This window comes from Periplaneta americana, chromosome 6, assembly GCF_040183065.1.
Source record: "Periplaneta americana isolate PAMFEO1 chromosome 6, P.americana_PAMFEO1_priV1, whole genome shotgun sequence".
NCBI classification, from domain to species: domain Eukaryota; kingdom Metazoa; phylum Arthropoda; class Insecta; order Blattodea; family Blattidae; genus Periplaneta; species Periplaneta americana.
In genome coordinates this window covers 116,546,062-116,568,692 of record NC_091122.1, presented here as the reverse complement: position 1 = coordinate 116,568,692, position 22,631 = coordinate 116,546,062, and the positions used below count along the sequence as shown (strand labels likewise).

General features: G+C 33.4%; 1 protein-coding gene across 3 annotated transcripts in view; it reads right to left on the bottom strand.

Moving 5' to 3' along the window:
- Positions 1 to 105: 105 nt before the first annotated feature.
- Positions 106 to 22,631, bottom strand: part of LOC138701658 (protein bric-a-brac 2-like) — a 150,272-nt gene continuing 127,746 nt past the window's right edge. The window contains exons 5-6 of one of the 3 annotated variants that reach the window (XR_011332657.1): positions 14,515 to 17,055; positions 106 to 14,454 (exon numbers count right to left, since the gene is read on the bottom strand). Coding sequence is in view for 1 of the 3 variants with exons in the window: in XM_069828778.1 (XP_069684879.1) it covers positions 16,676 to 17,055 (380 nt within the window). In the remaining 2 variants the exon portion in view is untranslated. Of the gene's footprint in view, positions 17,056 to 22,631 lie in introns of all 3 variants that reach the window. The other 2 variants (XR_011332658.1, XM_069828778.1) reach the window with 2 other exon arrangements.

Genomic DNA, 22,631 nt, shown 5'->3' with positions numbered 1-22,631 from the left:
AATTTTATCTAGAGAAGAGGGAAATCTTTCTAATTCTTTTGAGTTTCAAATCTTTCGCATGAATATATAATTGGGAAGGAAATAAAGGATATTCATTAAAAGAAGTTATTTCATATATTGCTTTATGCTGTTTAACTGGTACAAAACTACAATATGTATAATTATTTCAGGGAATTCATCCCCATATTTCTGTCATGTAACAAACCTGTTAGCATTGATTTTACCTGATTGTTCCTATTAAGTGTATGTTTTAAAGAAAAATGTAGAATGAATATCTGTGACTGCTTACAATTGTTATGATTGTATATACGTACTAAAATAAGCTACAGTTACTTTTGTCTAATTACACAGTTCACAACTACATTTAAAACAGTACAGCATGTCTAACACTGGTGCCTCGTTTATGGTGGACATTACACATCAAATCAGTATGTTACTTGGCATTACAATAGTATCAACAAGTAACAGAGTACAACTGGTGACAGAATATAATTTTATTACAAATGAATAATAAATTATACATTATATCTTTTTTCTGTTTCCTTGCAGTGTACTGTAAATTTAATACCTAAAACTATTGTATGAGAAACCCGGTGAATAAATCTGAGAATTAATCTCTCAGAAAGTCAACAAATGTAAACCAGTACTACAATGAAAAATAATGTGATGAAGAAATTTAACATAAATAACCACCATGAAAATTTGAGTACGGTATCACATTCTTGTCTAATGCTGTTACATTGTTAAAAATCAGTAATTCTTATAATGTCTTGGGGCCACTCTGTGGAACTGTAATTGCTTGTAACATTTTTTTATTACCTGTTCATATTTGCAATTGTTAATCACCTCACGCGTTCTCACCAAAGAAACTGGAGTTCGAGCCCCAATAAATTCTTGAAGTTTGCGGTGGATAAACTGACCTTTGAAAGGTATTTTCGTGGCTATTTCGGTTTCTTCTTCCAGTCGCATTTTACAATTCGTGGGTGGACAGACAAAAGGGGATAAATCACTTTTCAACCAAAATTGAGGTAAGTCAAAATTTCGATAGAGAAATGTGAGAACATTGTGTAGACTGCGCTAAGTCATAGCTTTGAAATTAACCTTTTCGCTGCTTAGGCCATCAGAGTAACGGCACATAAATTCATTACGTATCCTTGCATCAACCATCACTCTGACAGCATGGGTGACGCAATAGAAACAAGGCTTCCAAAGCATAGAATGGAATTTCTGAATGTGATTTTAATTTATAATTTAGTTTGATATGTTAAGAATATATTCTCCAAGTTTAATGTATAAGCTTATATTCAACCTCCAAAATGATTTGTAAAAAAAAAAAAAAAAAATCAGCAGTTAAAAGGTCAAAGATGAAAGAAAACTGTGCATATGGAGTTAAAAAATTGTTTCAGCAATCCTACATATTTCGTCAAAGTGTTTTTTGCAATTATTTCAAAATTTAGTTTTGGTGTCTTATTCCTTTTTGTTTGCACACTCATGAATTATTACTTTACTACTATGTTACCTTTTCATTGACTCTTGAATAGTTAAAACGTAAAGTTAATATATTCTTACTTACATTTACAGGTATAAATAATTGATCGCTGATTGCAGTTTCTTGAGTTAGCATTGTCTGAGGTATACTTGTACTGAATATGTGTTTTAATGCACTTTGCCGAAACTAGAACTTTGGCATGGCATGTTTATATCTTACATTGCTCTCATACAAGTCAGTTTTACCATAATAACTAAAACAATGTCACATTATGCGAGTACTGGCTATAAATATCATTTAAATTTTTCATTGTAGAGCTTTGTCTTAGTTGCATTAAATTCTGACAAAAATACAGATCATAAGAAATATACAAAATTCTAATACTGATATATATATTAGGGAACATTCACAATACAAGATTCCAAGTTTTCAAGGATAATTTTTATGACAATTGGTGTAAGTATGTGTTTGTGTAAGTTAAATGGAGAAAGACTAAAATTGAATGCCCACTATACGCAAGAGGCAGCAAGACATGGCAAGCAGCGACACAGCAGGTGCTTGCCCACTTGACACTGCAAAGTGTGGCAAGACACAGGTTCGAATGAAGTGTCTTCCCCAAGGCAGTGTCAGTTCTAATGTACAATGAGTCTTAGAATGAAATGTTTCTGCTGTCCCTATGGGCCCAAAAGGAGGAGGAAATGTGAAAGGTTAGAATGTGGGCCCATGAGATCAACACCATAAGAGCTGTTTTTGGTGAACATTATCATGTTTTTCCACATCTCTTGAGAGACAGAAAGAAATTTATGAAATACGTCAGAATGTCTCATGAAAAATTAGATCAACTCTTGGGTATGACTAAGCCTCTTATCGAACTTTTATACGCAATGCTAATAGAGCGTGACATTTGAATTTATATAACTCACAAATTATTTATTTTATAAATAACTTAATAGATATTTTCAACAACAGCAAGCATTCTTCTGTTCAGATAACAATACACTGATATTTATAGATTACACATGACTATCTACCTGACTTACCTCCCGAAGACATAATATGGAGTGTATCAAATAAAATATTGCTGCTCCTTGATCTTTTATGCTTCCAAACATTATGGTAAGGGGAGGCAAGGCAACTCAAGGCACTGTATCTCCAGAAGTCCTAATACTTCACTGAAAAAGGAGCTTGCTAGATCTTAGTGTTCCTTGCTTCTAGTGGACATCGTCTCTGTTCATATACAGAGTCTTTCATAAGTAACGAGTCTATCAAAAATCAACTATTTTGGATAATTTTTTGAAATGATGTTCATCCTCACGAGAAAGAGCCATTTCCGGTGCCGTACAGACGATTTTGAAACAAACACCCCCTCCCCCCTCCGCCAGAGGACGCTACTTATCCATGTGTAATGTGCATTTGATGCCAACTTAACTTGACCTGGAGCATGGCCTTCTATATGCCAAGGATAATGACACACGGCCATGCCTATACATATTGTTGTGATAGACTGGAAAGATAAAATGTCACACAGCCACTTAACGTTATTGCAGAAGAGGAAAATTGCTGCCTGGTTTGGACTTGGAAACAGTGTCGCTCAAATTAAGCCGTAGACGAAGAGTTTCCAGGCAGTGGCTCGGTCACACAGGTCCAATCCATTGGCCTCTGTGATCACCTGATTTGACTTGCCTGGACTTCTATTTCTGGGGATTCATCAAGGATCGTGTCTATGCAACTAAGCCACACACCATTCCTGAATTAGTGGAATGAATTGAATTGAATGCCTGACATGCTCACCAGGGTCCATGAAGAGTTGATACATCACTTATATATTTGTGCATTCTGCAGAACGGAATACATTTTGAAAATTGTACACCGTAACTTGTCAACAATTGAAACTGTTTTTACATTTATGTGTTTTAATAAAGATTTAAAATACTAACCATTCTTTCGTTTAATAGCTCTGGCAGTGAGGGGAGAGCGTGTTTGTTTCCAAATCGACTGTACGGCACCGGGAAGGGTTCTTTCTCGTGAGAATGAACATCATTTCAAAAAATTATCGAAAATAGTTAATTTTTCGATAGACTCGTTACTTATGAAAGACCTTGTATATTTTACACAAGAGGAAATGTTCTCCGTGTCTTGTCTTGCAGCGCCTTGCTTCTAGTGGGCATCCAGCTCACCCGAATGAGAAAATAAGCAAAAATATTTTCATTATTACAACAGTAAGAAGGCATTTCAATAAATTTAAAAAATCTGTGATATTAATATTAGTATTTGTGAAAAATTTGAGGTAGCATTTCTGTATAAATTTTAATATTTTCAATATACTGAAAGCAAGCAATTCAGAGTATAAAAACTGTACATCTCATTACAAGCTGTGATGTCCAGTTCAAGAGTGCTGATTTCAGAGAAGAAAAATAACACTGTATTTATAACACCAAGTTCATGAAGAAGAGTATATTATATTTTTAATTCATTAGTAATGCGATTTCGGATAAGAATTACTTTATGTGAAACTCACAATTTTGTCTAATGGGTGACATCAGGGTAATCATTTTCATTGGAAACTTCTTCAATGGTTTCCTTTTACGCTTTCACAAGAGTGCATACTTCCTTTATACTAATACAGAATATATTTGACAGATATTTAACTATTAAACAATACCATTGTATTAAGAAAAGATTCTGTGAAATATTTTCCAAGAGATAAAACCATTATTTTAGTCACAGTCTTTCTCGTCATAGATCTTCAATTGTCATAAAGAAAGTTTTATTTAAAAGATTCATGGTGTTATGTAAAAGGCTTAAAGAAATCTCCAGAGATATCAAGGAAATCGTGATCTCCCACATTGACTATATGCCATTCCACAGAGGTGTGTGAAGGGCATGGAGATAGAACTCCATGGGTTTTAATACTATTGTGAGATGAGAATTAGCCTGTTTTAAAAATAAATACTTCTTGCGAGGTTCATGAACATCACGCTGTCACTAAAATCTATTTACCAAGTGTGTGTATGCTGTGTCTATAACTATCATGCATGACAATTTTTATTGTATAATGGCTACCAGCTTAATCTAAATTAGTTACAATTGACAGTAATGTGAGGGAAGCCCATTCATTTTGTAGCTTTCAGTGTAGACTCACAATTTTTTTATGAAGCAGAAATATTTAATTATAAGTAACTACATATACATACATGTTCATTGTTTTACATGATATCTATAACTAATCACGATTTCTAAATAGCACAAAATATTTTCTTCTTTTTTTATTTTTTTTTTTCCCAGCATGTATTCTTCTTGACGATTTAAGTAAATCATGTGATGGTTTGATGCAACGAATTTTCGTTAACAACAGTTAGATATCCTAATCACCATTTAAAATGTGCAGTTTCTAGAACAACGATTCCCAGCTACAGTTACTACATGACATAATCACAATATACTGGAACTACTGAGGTATCTGGTCTTATAAACCTGTAACTCTTACAGTTTTATTTTGTTCATCTGTCTTTTCTGTTCCTTTAACATTTTTCTTGATATTTTCTGTATAATCTGAGTTGGTGGCAATATTCAAAATTAATCAATACACTTTTGGACTATGTGGCACCAGTTTGGAGACTACACTAGACTGTAAAATTGGTTAATGAACACGAATACATTTTGATATAAAGTTAATGCAGAATATTTTTTTGCAGTTTTAAAAGAATCTATTTTATTGACACTGATATTTCAGAGGTGATTTATTAAACTATCAGAACGAAATAAGGTGCTATTCATTTGGATGCCTGGTCACAAGGACAAAGCTTGCAACAACAGAGAAAATTTTCTATGGATATATTTCTGTTGGACCAGAACCATTTTGTGAGATTTAAGAAAGTTTGATGTTCTCCATAATGAAACAGTGGATGGAAATGAAACATTACATAAGGAGGATATCGCGTAGGAATCTGATACAAATTAAGAAGATGACTGAAAGACCCTCTAAAGTCTAAAAACATCAATCACTAAGCAGGTCTGAGCCCTGAAAGAGTTCTGTGCGCTTACAAAACACAGCAGGCCTAATAGAATGGGATATTATGATGGAAACTTCTATGTAGTCTTTGTGGGCTAGGGAAATGAAACTTTCTGGCATGTAAACTTTGAATACCATTCCTTAACCCTCAGAAGATATCAATTAATTATCTAGGACAGAGAATATTACCAAAAGGGACTGTTAAGTCTTTAAAACTAATAAAGTTGTCACAGGTGTTTAATTAATTCCACTTTCTATGTTAAAGAGGTAGACACTATGGACCCATTGGGAGTAAAGTGCTTCAGAGGTAGACACTATGGACCCTTTGAGAATAAAGTGCTTAAAAACAATCTAATCCGGTTCTAGTGTCAATTTAGTTCTGTTAAAAATGTTATTATTCTATGAGAGTGTGCAGTAGAAATATGTAATTTTCAATAACATCCATAATACGACTGTATTACAATTCGTTTGAGAATTTAATCCTGTTTGGAAAGAAATATACAGAAAGGTCACAAAGTGGGCAACCTCCACATATTCTTATTTCACTTACTTTGCGAATGTTGAATGTGAATGTTGGTACCCCCATGTTTACGTTCGTACCATGTAATCATGCAGTTATAAACAAACATGGCTGACCAGAGTCCGTTAAAGGGCCAGCCTACCAGGACATTTCATAGTCATGTTTTCAGATAAAGACAAAATAGATAATATGAGCAGTTAAATTCAAGGTTAGTTCCATCTAATAGCTTATCAAATAGGTGATGGGTCAATGAGCCATTACATTATGTTGTAAATATTTAATTAACAAACGTTTTCGACCATAGTAGGTCATCGTCACATTATTAAGAAACAATATATGAACACAAAATCCAGTGAAGTGTGGTACACATGGTTGAAGCAAGACACTAAAATTTAAAACAACTTGTTGTAACATAGTGTCTTGCTTCAACCATGTGTACCACACATCACTAGATTTTGTGTTCTTATATTGTTCTTAATAACCTGGAGATGATATAATAGGGTCGAAAACGTTTGTTAATTAAAATATTTACAACATAATGTAATGGGTCATTAACCCATCACCTATTTGATAAGTTGTTAGATGGAACCAACCTTGAATTTAACCGCTCATAATATCTACCAGGACATGCTTAGTGAATGGTTGTTGCCCTAATTGCAACAAGCTAGTATCGAAGACACTGTGGTTCTGCAACAGGATGGAGTGCCAGCACACTTCGCATTGCAAGTGCATTGATACATGAATACGACCTTTCCCAACTGGTGGATTGGAAGAGGATCTGCAAATGATCAAACTCCTTTTGCCTGGCCTCCACGAAGTCCCGACCTCACAACACCTGATAAATGCTCTCTGGGGGTTTATCAAGGACAACGTGCGAAATTGCTACTATAACACAACAGCACAATTACGAGCAGCTGTGGAAGACGCCTTCAACGAAATGTCCTTGATTATCTCCGCAAAACATCTGCCAGGACATGGTACAGAATCCAGCTATGCTGTGAAAATGAAGGTCTTCATACCGATGTCTTGGATTGTCAAAATATCAGATACATGTCCATATCAATCAATCAACCATACCCATCACAGTGTTGTAATACATAGGGAGTATGCCCACTTTGTGACTTCACTGTACATTCTGATTCTTCAATTGGAGTCGTGACTATCAGGTGACTTTCTATCTCTTGGATAATTCTCCACCACTCTTAAAAGGAGATTCCTATGGTAGTATGGTTTCGTTGTAGAACATGACCAAGCCACCATAGTCTTTGGCTTTTCAATCACACAACTATATTTCGATCTCTATAGAGCTTTATCTTTTTGCTAGAATTCTCCAGGAACCATTTTCTAGAGTGGGGCCAAACTCTTTCTCAAAATTCATTCTACCAATCTTTTGTTTTAATCGAAGTTCCTGCTGAATATGAAAGTACAGGTGAAATTATTATTTTATAACTAGGGGTGTGATTTTTTGGTATTAACGATACACATGAAATGTGTTAAAAACTTAATTTTATGCATGTAAAATGCAAATTAATAATACATTCCAGATATTTAAAATGTCTAACTTTTCTAAATTCCCAAATAACTATTTTAAATGAGTTAATATTATTAGAATATCTTGATAGATTAATGTATTTAGTTTTAGGTGCATAAATTTTAAAACAGTGTCTTTTGTTTCATTAATAACAACTCTCAACAGATGCGTGATATTTTCTTCAGTTTGACCAGTAGAAAAGAAGCATGAATATACATAATTATTCAGAATAGGCTGGGAATAGTTGCTCTACAACAAGTTAAGAGTTGGAACTTATCTATATTGGTAACCACTACATACAATTGAATATAAGATACTACACTCTCATTACTGTAAAGCTAAAAATTATCTCTATAATAATAATACATTTATTGTAGATCAATACAATGATCAGTCATGTAATACAAGAATATGGCAACAAGAAAAGCATAAATTTTGTCACTTCTGAAGAAGTAACGTGTTCGTTCTTTTGTTACAATTACCATAAGTAAAAGGCATGTTGTTTGATCAGTGAAGTTTATTCTTTGGTTTATCTGTCACATAATATAAAAAATTAATGGCACTTGGATTACCTTTAGACCAGTGGTTCCCAAACTAATCTTTGAACACCAGGGGTTCTGTGTTCGGTTCCTAGATGTGCTGTGCATTATATTATGTATACAAATTAAACACTATAGAATGAGTAAAAGTAACAGTTTTACATCTTGATTACACAACTTTTAACACTATATCACTTCGAAATATATATTATATGTCTTTCTCGTGTTAAATTTTTACAGTACCTGGTTAACAGGCTGAAACATGTTAACCAGGTACGATAAAATTTAACATGAAAAAGACATATAATACATATTTCGAAGTAACGGTTTTATTTTAATAAAATAATGTGTTTCCACTTGTGCAGAGGTTTTGCCAGTTCTCTTAAGTGTAATATTTGAACATAAAAATAAAACACAAAGTTTGGGAAACACTGTATTAGTCTATTGGCTGTATGTTGCTAATAAACCTAAGTAGAAAACAATGATTACAGAAATATGGTTCCCAACATTTTCGAGCTTACAGCTTAATATATCTTCTTCATTCTTCAGCTGTAGACATTTGTGACGTAACAATCTGCGTAAATTATCACAGTGTTCTGCCCTGTTATTACAAACTGAAAGAAAGTAATCCTGAGATGGTCAGCACTATCTGTACATATATTCTCTTTGACTTTATTTACTCTTGCGTACATATTAGAGCAAACTAGTTTCTATTTCTGCCTTTTTACAAGTGTTTAATTAGTTGCCTTTACATGTACGTGCTAAGAGTGAAGGAAAAGAGATACCAGTAGGGATTGATGAGACACAGAACTGTAGGTTTTGCGTGCCTTTTGAAAATATATCAGCAAACGAAAACCACATTTTTACTCATGGGTTGCATTCAAAAAGTATTGATTATTCAATCTATCTTGAATAGGAAGCAAATAATTGCAATCAGTTTAATCATGCAAGTGTGTGTGTAAACATAGCATTGCTCTTTTTCATACGCTGTTAGGCTACTTGACGTGAGAGATTTTAAATATATTGAAAAGTTAATGCGAGATGATTATACCAGGACAAGTTGGGTGATGTCCTCATCTTTCTGTAATCTTATTAACGTCTAAAGTTATAGAATGAAGTGGAAACTTATCCGATTCATTGTATATGTTTTCAGTTCGTGAGTCAAATGAAAAAAAGAGGAAAGTGCAGATAAGGAAGTAAAGACAATGCGTGTTCTCATTAATTGCTTGATGACTACAGAAAATATTTATATAATTATGGAGAATGGCTTATTTAATTATCTATTACTAAAGAGCAGTGAAACAGTATATTATGATTGGGAAGTACTTTTTACGAAATCGAGGAAAAGTTTGAAAAGTGAGTAGAGCGAGTTTTTCAATTTCCGAGATTTTGTAATGCACTTTCTAAACGTGTATTGTACAACATTTTTTGCATGATCATATTTTTAAAATTACAAATACAATATATTTTGCAATGAAAATTTAGCACACTATTATTCCAAAGCCTTCGCAAAACAGCACTGTAATGGTAATTAAGTAACAATAAATGCACTATAACTCTTCTCGGGTTCTCAGCCAGGTGAGTTGGAGATTTGCTTCCAAGCTTTTGATGGCTAGCTCTGCCAGCTTCTTCAGGGAATGAAGTGTCATGGGACCATGTCTAGCCGATATATATATATATATATATATATATATATATACACACACAACAGTAGGGCTTCCTGCTGCGGGCCAATCAGGAGCTAGTTCCAACCACTTGCCGCATTCTGGTTGGTCGAAGCATTGGCCAATCAGGGCTAGACATGGTCCCACGACACTTCATTCCCTGAAGAAGATGGCAGAACTAGCCATCAAAAGCTTGGAAGGAAATATCCAACTCACCTGGCTGAGAATCTGAAAATAGTTATTCTACATCAAATGCCGGGAAAGCTCAAGTCATACAATAAGTGGGTCTATTTCAGTATGGTTTTGTGTTATGAAGAATGGTTTCCCTAGCAATAAGTTTCTGTGTGGGAATTCTAACTTTCAAGGCCTAACAATAATAGCTGTAAATACAGCAAAAATACGATCGTGCAAAAAAAAAAAAAATCTGAAAGAGACACATTAATGTGGAATTGTTTAAGAGTAACAAGATGACTACAGAAACCATTTTTGTACAGCAAACTCTCGATTATCCGGGCTAAACACCGGACAAATATGCATAAATAACTAAAAACACGGATAATACCATTTTTGCTTTTTACTGCAGAATGAACCTTTTTATATACAGTACTGTGTTTGAAAATGTGATAAGTCAAACATTTAAGACATTAAATTATCTCTTTCAACAGTAAGCTTTGGAGTGTGTTGATCTATTCTAGATTATGTGGAACGATTAAATTTTAATTACACTGATATTGTTGCACTTCGTAATATTTGTACTTGTACTCATTATTGTACATATGGAGAGAATGGCAAGGATAACACGAACTGTTGTGAACAATTGAAAAATTGATCCACCAGACAATAATCGTTTCGCCTGGTCGTCAGTTGAGAAATAGGCTTAAGCCTTATAATCAGATTTGGTCAAGAAAGAAAGTGGGAAGAGGTGCTTGTTACAGACTATTTTTATACCAAGGTCACTTTGAGACTCGCGCACTCGAATTCCAAGCTCGGTTCACATAATTATATTCAATATTTCATGACAAAAATAAAATATAATAAAGTTCAATGATACACAGATAACCATAAAATTGGATAATCTGCTCACGGATAATCGAGAGTTTGCTGTATAAGGAGTGTAAGTTATTGGATTATCTGTTACAAAAGAATACTGTACTGAAAAAATAACTAAAAGAGGCAAATTAATATAGAAGTGTATAAGAGTAACAAAATAACTCATGCCTGGCAATATAATGCAGCAATCAGTATAAAATGAATGGCTGGTCACAAGATTGATTGTCTAATAATTTCCTTTATCTGCTGAGACTTGCATGCACTTCTAACTGCCAAAGACTCATGTTCTTCTCTTACTCTTTCCTTTCACTCTTGTATATCATTACTGCAATCTTATACTCAATACTGGAAGCAAAACAGCCAAATTCTGTCATTAAAAGTGTACATTTAAAGGCAGCTATTAACTAACTTCAATTCATGTCATACAGCAGTGTGTGACTGTAAACGTAACATAATCCTTTGTTTCATGCAACAAAGAGTTCATTTCACCTGATTCATAAATTGCGACATTAAAAAAAAGAAGAAAAATAAACACATTTCCATGATTTAGTAAACAGAAAATCTTTTCCCCTTAAAATAATAACAATAATTACTCTTTGAAGTATGAAAATATCATGTCCAACAACTATATCGTATTGTGCCTATTATGACATAATTAATTCTATTTATGACTCTGTTGACATTTGTTTTATGATTTCCTTATCCTAAGCATTTGACAAGTGATGCAAACGAGTTTATGAAGGAAGTATCATTGATGTGAGGGAAGAAATCTGTCCCTCTCTTGCTTAAAATGCACATTAATAAACTCCGATTTCTCTCTCACCTAAGATAATATTTTCGTTAACTGTAGAGAATCTAAATCTCATCCACTCATATGCAAGTTCACACAAATTGCCCACTTTCTTATTCCACACCATTCAAGAACTGTTCGATCAATAACCAATGTCTTCATAACAAAATAAGTCTTATTTGTGAAATTAATCTGTTAAACATTTCTTCGAACTTCTTTCTGTTACTACCTTGTCGTATTGTTACTGAACTTTCAGTACCCGTAGATACTCAGGCAGAATTCAGGGATTACCAACACTTCACATCATTTGAAGTAAATACTTCTTACTTCATTTCTGAATATTTCATTAACTGTATTACACACCAGTCACTTGAGTTACAATTTCTCTTAAATTAAGAGTTCTTTGGCTTGTCCCTTTGCAGTCTTATTCTACTACATTCCCCTCAACATAATATTACCTTATCTATAATGAATTCCCTTTTTTGACGGCTTAAAAAGCTTGCTTTGATTAAAGTATCTCTTATCCATCAATGTGCCATCACTTTATTTGAGTTAGGGTTAAGTATATATGTCAAGTAAAAATTCAATATTTGTGTGGAATTACAGAATACATATGTTCCTGTATCAAAATTACACCCTTAGATGGTTAACCAGTCAAGTGGTTAGGGTGAACCGTAAATAATGTTATTAATTTCAGGGGGGTTATTCTTTGAGATATTTCAAACAAAAGAGTTGAATAGAATTTTGCTCGTTTTTACTTCCTTTTCGAGATAAAAATTGTTAATATAAAACATTTCATTGCGTGTTTTGGGAAACCGATTGATTTAATTTTCAATATGCTCGGTCAATTTACAAGAGCGGGGTATTATGATAATAAATGACAGAAAGAATTTTAGTTTTGTCCTTTAAATGTGCAGAAATTTGATCCGAACAAATGTAACATTGTAAAATCCCTTTGCAGAAAGAAACGTTACATTTGTTCAGATCAAATATATTATATAAATGCACTTCAGTTAGATTATAATTGCTATAGTCCAACTTAGTAAATAGTAATCCTGGCGATTTTATAATGTTTTAAAAGCAGATAAACTATTATGTGTAAAGAAATTGATTAGAATATGTATAAGTAACCTGTTTCAACTTCACAGTTTTCATTAACAAAAATATGTGTAATACGATTGAAAGAAAATTTGCTTTAATAAAGTTTAAGTGAATTTCTTAGCATAATTACTGAATAAATGAATAGTTATTTCACAACTGTCTCTAGATTATCATCGTCTTTTTTGGTGGCTGCACTTTCTAACTAATATTAATTTCATTCAAACACTTCCTATGTTCACTACTGTAAATTGATCTGTCTTCCTGTATGAACAAATTTAAGTACAATTTCGTTGATTTTTAAAGTGCTGATTGTGATTTTGTATACAGGTACCAGTGTTTACCACAATAATGCCATTTTCTCGTTTCATTTTCCGTAATTGCTAGCTTTTTATATAAGGCTTTTGCTTGTGGAAAGTTTCAAATTATACAACAGTAAAAGGAAATATACAAATGTAATGCTGAATGATGTCATGAACCCCTTTCAAAGTGAAGTTCATTTTAAAATTAAAACAGATATAGCCTAGAATCTAACATCTCTGAAATTCATAGTTGTAATCTGGTATGATGCTTGAATACACTGCGACTCATAAGTTTGAGAAACATTGCGAGGACCAAAATTCATGGTTATCGTAGCACAATTTCAAGAAAACAGAGCAATCTTTAGAATTGGTCGAGAGATTGTTGTATCCTTCTTGCTTGGAATTGTTTATCAGTGCTGTCAATTCAGCAGTTTTCCCGCTAGTTCTGGTGCACTTCAGTGTTAGTTTAGGGGACAAAATTTATCAAATTTGTATTGCTGACATAAGGATTTTTTGAACCCTCATAGTGGCAAAGTAATCTTTTGAGAAATAATTTTTTAACGTTGCGCATATTAACCATACATACTATTTGTAACTTTGATGAAAAAAATAAAGGTGATTTTGTATTGTAACAATTATTACATAATAACTTCAGAATTATGAAAATATCTTTAATAATAGCCCATAGATAACTAAGCTCTGACATTAACTCTAAAAACTAACCTACTAATTTAGAAAAAAGTAATATAGGGTACTTACTGGGAGACGCGTATCACTTTTTTTTTTCCTTGTGAAACTTACTAACAATGGTAAAAAATTAACGCCATTTCGTCTTGAGCTTTCCTATACTAGATGACGTGCACTTTTAATTTATGATACTAAAGTTGGTTAGCGATTTTCGACCAATGCTAAAAGCTACCCAAAATATAGATTCATATAAAAATTAAGAGGAAGCGAAAGGAAACAGCTTGACTGGTTAAAGATGGAATAATATCTAATATCAGATAGAAATAAAATACATTAATACCTACGTTAAATACTGAACCCATACTCGTGTAGGCGAACCTGTCCTAAAAATCACATGCTCTGATAAAATGACATACCAGCAGGTCTACTAGGTCATCATACTTTAGATTTCTCGATTTTTCCGCAAGAAGCACTCCCCATGAAAGGCGTTAATTGTTCGTGAAAGATTTCGTTTGTATGCTTAAATCAGTGAAAACCATATTCTAAACTTAAAAGTGTCGTTTTACAGCAATATCAAGAAACCCAACACATACTATACCTACATAAGACATGTAAGTAAGCTACTATCATTCTCATTATTTGTAACATGTTATTTCAAGTCTATGTGGACATTAGAAATGTCTTCGAACCAGTAAGTTGAAAGCTGCCACTGTTACTGTTATTAATGCTATTCATTACTAATATTCAATGCTTACTATAATTATTAGCATTACTATTGTTATTGGCATAGGGCTATATTAATAAATTGAGATTAAAATGCATGTTATAATACATATTGTTATTGTTTCATTATTTGCTGCCATAATGGAGAGATATGAAAGACTTTCCAATTTACAATCATGGGAAAAGAAGAACATGTAGAAAGAACTACTGACACACTCCAGAAAGGTGAAATGGGCTGACAGAGCATAAAGGACTTTCAAAAAGGTTCCATAGGCTAACTAAGGAAAAGAGAGCAAGAGGAGAATAAGGATCATTCCATACTAACAAGGATATGCGTATCAATTTACATACTATATAATTTAATGAACTCTTGCAGACTGAAGGAATATTTAAAACAAACACACTGGACAGCAAATTAGAGAATTTAGTAAAAAAAATCCATTCAACCAATTAGCTAAAAGGGCAGCATCCGTACCATATGTAGAAATGCAAACTGCAAAATGAACAACCACCACAAAGTTGGTCATTAGAAGAAGAAGAAGAAGAAGACAACGATGACATTCGATAGTACCATTTGATATAGAGTGCCAGTACAATAATTTGGCAGTCATTGTGCAACTGTTATTACAATTTTGTAATAAATAAGATCGATTGACATTCTCTCTTCTTTATACCATATTATCATCTGCCGTTGTGGCTATTTGGATAACATGTATGCTTCCAAACCAAACAGTCCGTGGTTCGAATCCTGATATGGGCAAAGGAAGAATTTATCTTCCGTCCACAGGAGTGGGTGTTCTGTGATGTTCTTCATTCCCATGCTGCAAAAGGCAACTGGCAGACCACCGCAGTGTCACCCTGCCTAGAAAACCGAGGGCGGGTCTTGGTTTGCATGGCCTCACCTAAGGGATATACCTGCCTTCGGGCAGATCACCCACCATCTATCTGTATTATTTTTAAATAGCAATTATTTCTAAATACAACAATTGATTTCTGTCTTAGCTAACTATATGGACAAACTTTATGAAACTGTGTTATATCAGTTACCAAAATTTGATGTTATTTTGAGATTACACGTAATTATTTCTAAATACAACAATTGATTTCTGTCTTAGCAAACTATATGGGCAAACTTTATGAAACTGTGTTATATCAGTTACCAAAATTTGATGTTATTTTGAGATTACACGTAACTGAGCAAACTTTATGAAACTGTGTTATATCAGTTACCAAAATTTGATGTTATTTGAGATTCCACGTAATTCTATTGAGATATCATATTAATATTGTAGTAAGACGTAGAATTTCCTTAGGAGGATACAATGAGCTTTGGTAGAATATTTTCTTGTAATTATAAGAGGAGATATTGTGGTAACTGACAAACAAAATATGAGTACCGTAACTATCACAGCTTAAATGCAAAGAACAGGAAACTGCAAATGCTGAAGATACGCAAATAAAAGTGGCTGCATCAATGCCTACATTGCAGCTGCATCATTATCATCTGTAACATCACTATCTTTAGCAGCTACGTAATCTTTATCACGTTCAAAAGAATGATCAGATTCTGCATTTAGATCTGCAGATGGAATTACATCATTCTTATTTATGAGACCATTTTACACATCTTCACTTCCTTCTGCATCACAAATTGGGCTTCTCAACGAGAATAGGAAGCACGAGGAAGCAAAGTTTTGATTAGTAACCATACATTGCTCATGTGAAGGTGAAGGCTGTACAGTGCACATGTGGCCAAGTGAAGAACAAACTTGGTTTAGATAAGGAAGAATGAAGATTACGGTTGTGTTGATCTGCCATGTCTATATTATAATGATTTATTCAGACACTAAAAGCCAGAAGAGATATGGCTTAAATGCATTAAGTGCTCAAAGTCGGCACATAGAAAATGCGCTGGTCTCTCAAAGAGAGAAAAGACATTCATATGTGATATATGCATGTAAAAACATTCTATATCTCAATTTAACAAGGTACATCATTTTACCCAAATAACTCAGATAAAATGTCATAGTGTTACGTAAAAACAGTACAGAGGACATGTAATTTACAATATTTCATTTTTAACAGTGCCATGGTAATATATTAAATGTATAAAGTAATACTCATATGTGTAAAATAATGTTATAATTATAAAAAAACGCATTTACAAGGGCAGTTACTTCTTATGGTATGCCATTTTAGGACAGATTCCCCTCATTTCTTTGTCTGAACTGCTGCAAGGTACCTGGACAAAAAACAACGCAGAGAAGGAATTATATGTGACTTTGACGTGGGTCAGCAGATTGCTTTTTGTTGATGTCATCTAGTTTATAGTGCATCATCATGTACTGACTCGAGCCTGAGTTGAGCTGCTGAGAGTTGGCGGTGCGACCCCTCCGTCTCTGTGGAAGAATACCACGCCTAGCCATGTAAAATCTGATTGTTGAGATTGGTATATTGAAGATATCAGAGACATTCTGGAAAGTCATTCCTTTCTGGACACATTCAGCAGCTTTAGTCAATTCTGCTTCTGACCTCCGGATTCTTGTAGGGGTAGCATTTCCTTCCTTCCATGCAGCTACAGGCATCTTTCCCTTATCAGAGGATGAAAGGACGCACATTACGTTCTGAAGAGCCATTGCAGCATTCATGTCTGTAACAAACAACAATATGCCATGCATTAGGAATTAATTTTAAAACTGATGAAAATGAAATGTTAAGGGTATGTCGATAATTTGTTATTCACAGGTTCTGCTTGCTTGTATTGCGCTATATCCGAATCGCGCAGTTGTGGTGCCAAGTCCAGGAATTCTTTGGTTACTTGTTGTGTTGAATATTTGCACATGAGTTCCATGGAGTTGGTTTCATGGGAAATATATGTAGTAGCTTCCCATTACTACTGCACTAGTGATGAGGATTATTGTAAATAATGGAGAAAAGGCGGAATGGCAGGGAAACAGTAGTATCAAGAGAAAACCTGTCACAATATCATATTAAAATACCACTTGGGCTTACCAGCATTTGGACTTAGGTCACTAGTATGGAAAGTCGACACTTCAACCATTTGACTATTGGTGTACCGGAATAAACATTTAAGAATGTAACTATCTCTATGTAGATGGGAAGAATGCATTATAATATATATATAAAAAAGCTATGTTTGAAAAAAAAAATTACGCAAAGAATGTTTATCGGTATTGAAGATTTTCTTCTTTATTTTTTTTTTTACGTAAGACTGTATGCTTAAATGTATGTTAGAGAGAAATTATTATCTATGTTATTATGTTTTTCAAATAGAAATTTTTAAAATGAACAAGAAATCTAGATGAATTACGTTAACTCTCACTATTTCAGAGATATATCAATTAGTAATATACGTTAGGCTGACCAGATTTTTTATGGTCCAACAAGGTACATCGGAAATTTCAAGAAAAACCACAAACACTTATCTAGTCACTATCCATTGAAATGTTGCAGAAATTACATGTAACAGTAGATGCAATAATAGACCTTTGCACACTAAATTTGTAGAGTATCTTAACTTTCTGAATTAAATGAATAAACACACATAACTTCTATACATAATTATGACCACTAAGAATTCAATTTCAGTACTGGCGCATGTATCAAAGTCTTTCACATGATATTGTACACACTGAATTCTAACACACATTTTACAAGTACTGGTCTGAAGAATGTATCTTTTTAAGGATCTGTTTATTCCCATACAGTTCACACTAAGTTCTTCACATGAGAAATGAAAGTTTCTTTTCACTTGTAACAAAGTTGTTTCAGTTTTCATTCTTCACTTTTCATCAGTCCAGATTGAGTTCATTGTGGAGAAAAATCTTTCAACTGACGAATTACTTACTGAAAAACACATGATTAATGACACTATTTTGAGAAGATTTTCAAATGGAGTAGAATTTTTTTTTGAAATGTTGAAAAACATCACACCAATTTTCACCTGTTGATTTGTCACAAAACTTTTCATTTTTTGAACTGTTCTAACGCTTCCGCACAATGCAAATGAAGACATAGATAGTATATCGTATGTTCTTCTCAAAGAGTGCAGAATATCTTGTACTGTGCTTGCTAGTTCTTCTGTCTCATACTGAGAACCGTTCAGAAATGTGCATGAATCACAGCAGTTTCATCACGATACTTAAATATTCATGTGTAAAATGTCATTGAAACAAAATAAAAATTTCTGGGGACAAAAAGGGGACATTTGCTCCCCGGGGACAGCAACTCAAAACTGGGGACTGTCCCCAAAAATCGGGGACTTCTGGTCAGCCTAATATACGTGTTCACTCTGCTATACTATTTTATCACGTCTTTGTAACATTGTTATCCACCAACATTCATTTCATGAAATAATGTTAATCTACTTATATGACGTTATTACCGTATTTATATATTAATGGAATACGTAATTATTAATATCTTCATAAACAGAAGGAGCAGGTGAAGGAGTATGATTTGTAAAAAAGAAATTAGTTTCTCCACAAACACTAACCCCTGTATCTGATAAATATTATGGCATCATTACTTAGTTTTTCTCTGAGACCAACACAATCTTTGTGTTTTTGAACATAAAATAATCGTAACTTTGAATTATCGTACCACATACTAGAAAATTAGCATATTCACTAGTCTTCACTCTTCGTTTACTTTCAGAATCTGCATATTAAGATACATGGTAATTATATTATTTCAAGTCATGAAAAAACTCGTGTTACCAGTACTACTATTTCTCGTAGTATTTAAATTTATGCTTTAATAAGGCGGATTAAATATAATTTGTGTACTGGTACCGTATTTTATTTAAAATATTAATTCAAAGTAATAAATATTTACCATTTCAGATGGAAATGTTTATTTACTTTGTCATCTAGGTCTTACTGTCAATTTCTCTTAGAAATAACACCACAGATGGTTCGAAAACCTGATTTGTTTTAGTTCTGCCTGCCCTCATAGCATTTTGTATGTACTATCTTGGTATCAAGGTACTAAGTCTACTATGCCATCAATCGAGATGTATACAGTATATGTGCTTCACAAATATTTCTTCAGTATAATTACCAAATAATAATAATAATAATAATAATAATAATAATAATAATAATAATATTATTATTATTATTATTATTTTTTACTGACCATAACACTTCTCAATATCATACCAAATATTAACTTAGTTATTGCATAGCTGGTAAAGTTACAAAACTATTTCTTTTATATGTAGTATAGGAGAACCATAGTAAGTTATACTTTGAAAATTATAAGATACGAATAGAAGTAAACAGAGTTACATGGGATTTATTGTAGTATACCCATTATATATGATCATTTGCTTTTGAAAAAAATACATTAAATCCGAAATCAGCAGCTCCAGGACTTAACAGAGTATACCTTCAGACAGATCTCAACCTAAGGAATTCAGTAGTGCTATAATCTAAAAATTTAACGATTTGGACTTATAATAGTTCTGAGGTACAGATTTCTCAGCAGTGAAGTTTGTTTTTATTGTTATTGGACAATCTCAATGGTGAGCATTAAATGAAAATTGATGTCGATGTCTTCATGTATTATATGTGTAAAATTACTCCTTTCTGCATACTTATATAGAATGTGCATATTGAATATGCAAGGAATGCAAAGCTTTTTTTTTTTTTTTTTGTAAAAATGGCAGTCACTGAAATATTATTTAACCAAAATAGTTTCTCAACTTATCTTTGAATGTCAATATATATATATATATATATATATAGGGTGTTTCCGAGGTGGTGTTACAAACTTTCAGGGATGATAGCGAAGGGCACATGTATCAATTTGAGATAAGGAACCCTGGTCCGGAAATGACTGAGTCGAAAGTTACAAGCAAAAATAGTTGTCTGGAAATGAAATAATTTTATTCCTCTGTACACCTTATTTATGTGTATTTATCTGTACATCTTATACATACTGTATTCATCTGACGTTGTTTACTTTGTCTACTTACAGTATTCCATTCAGTGCGCTGTCTGAGGAATGGGGACAGGAAACTACACTAAAGCAATGCAGATAGCATAATGTGTAACAGACATGTTGGTCCTGATATACACGTCTGTAGACAGCAGTGTATGTGTACAAGTTGCAGTGTCTAGTCGATCAGTCCTAGTGAAATGGAGGAGTACATGAGAGTGGAATAAGCAGACCTGATTTTCGAATATGGATGAGCCAATGGGAAGAGTAGACAAGCTCACAGATTGTATCGGGCCAAGTACCATCCGTCATCCAGCCCATACCGTCTTTCCATGACTGTTCCAAAGGTTAAGGGAAAGAAGGCACGTGGTGTCAAATTACAATTCCATTTCCACACAACTATTTTTGCTTATAACTTTCGACTCAGTCATTTCCGGACCATGGTTCCTTATCTCAAATTGATACATGTGCCCTTCGCCATCATCCCTGAAAGTTTGTAACACCACCTCGGAAACACCCTGTATGTATATATATTAAATAGAACATGTACACTTTCAACAATTTTTATTTGTTCTGGAAGTCTGGCTTGGGACCTTGCAGAGAGAGCGTGATTGTGGAGTATTGGTATAATGATGATAGTGAGAGGAAACGGGAAAACCCTGAAAATAACTCTTGTGGCTAATTTGTCCATCACAAATTTCTTCATGGCTCAGACGAGCTCTGAACGTCATTAAAAAAACTCTTATATTGGTAAGACATTTCCAAGATATACATATCAATTGAAAATCTTTCCACATACAAGAACAAATATAATATGAAGAAAATCCCTGAAACTTTTAATGAAGAAGACAGTACTATTTTGATTCTTGGCAATTACGAGAAGAGTATAGCATGTCTTATGTTGACGAGCTGGTTTTGATTAATGTTGTGAATATTGGTAATAACTGTGAATTTTATATTTCGAATCTGAAGATTGCTAAAACTTGACATATTAAAATTAGGTATTAAATCTTTATTAAATGAGTCTCTTTTAAAGCTAACTTTTCATACTTGTACATTCAGAGATGTTCTAGAAACCCATTTGTAGAGTCGGGAACAATAACAAGTTAAAAGTGCTGCAAAAAAAAAAAAAACAGTGATTCTGTGATAAACCACACTGAATTCAGAGGTGCCTACCTTTCAAATGGGTTGTCAGCAATTCCATTGTGCGCGTGCCTCAGCCTCTCCTTCTAGCAAAGTCAGATGTGAAGCATATTATATATAATTACACATTACCTGTCATTACTCTGCGAGAAAAAAATCGCTTTATGGCATGTTTGGTATCTAGCAGATGTTTTTCTGCAAATTTCTTCTTAGAGCATATTTCTTCTTATGATGTAATCTTGTTCTTCAGAACAGAAGTGATTCCAGTGTTGATGTGTTTAATGTAAGCCTGAATTCTGTCTGATTTCTTTCTCACAAACTGAAAACTCTTTCTGTAGCAGATTTACTATGAGGCACTTATTACTGCAAAAACAACTTCACTTTAAGTTTTATACTCACTTTCATTTCTAAAATCTGCAAATTTTGGTCCAATTTCCATATATTTTTTAGATCCATTTATAATGTATTCATGAAGAGTATCGCATTCGTCATCATTATCATCGTCGTCGTCGTCATCGTCATCATCATCATCATTATCAGGTCCTTGTCCTGGTGTGTAGTATAGGGCTACAACAAGATTTCGTAATTCAGATCGATGCTGAGCTATAATCTTCAGCCCTCTCCATCCATAGCCAAGCTGGAGCTCTCTTCTGATCTCCTCCACGTCAAAATGTAGCATTTGTAAGCTGAAAATTCCTCTTTAAGTTTATCATGTTCACCTTCATTAACCAAATTTGGGTTCTTTGAATAAAATATTTAAGAGATGAATATGAAACATTTTTTCTGTGTGAAATATCTATAACTTCTGCATCCTTAAGAAATTCATCTTCAATTGGAAAATATATTATATATACATATATCATATCATCATCATCATTCACTTCACGGATTAGGCCTCATGGCCTGTTCCATCTTTGAAGAGATCTGCCTGTTTTCTTGGACATACAACCTACCTTTTCCTCATAAGTATACTGCAATATAATTTGTGTGTCAGTCTTTGAAGTTCCATTCTTGTGACGTGGTCTTTCTATATGTTTCTATTGTGAAGTTTATGCTTGAAAGTTGCAATTCATTTCGGTTTTATTCACTGCATTTATGGTGGAGTAGTGTGTAGACTAC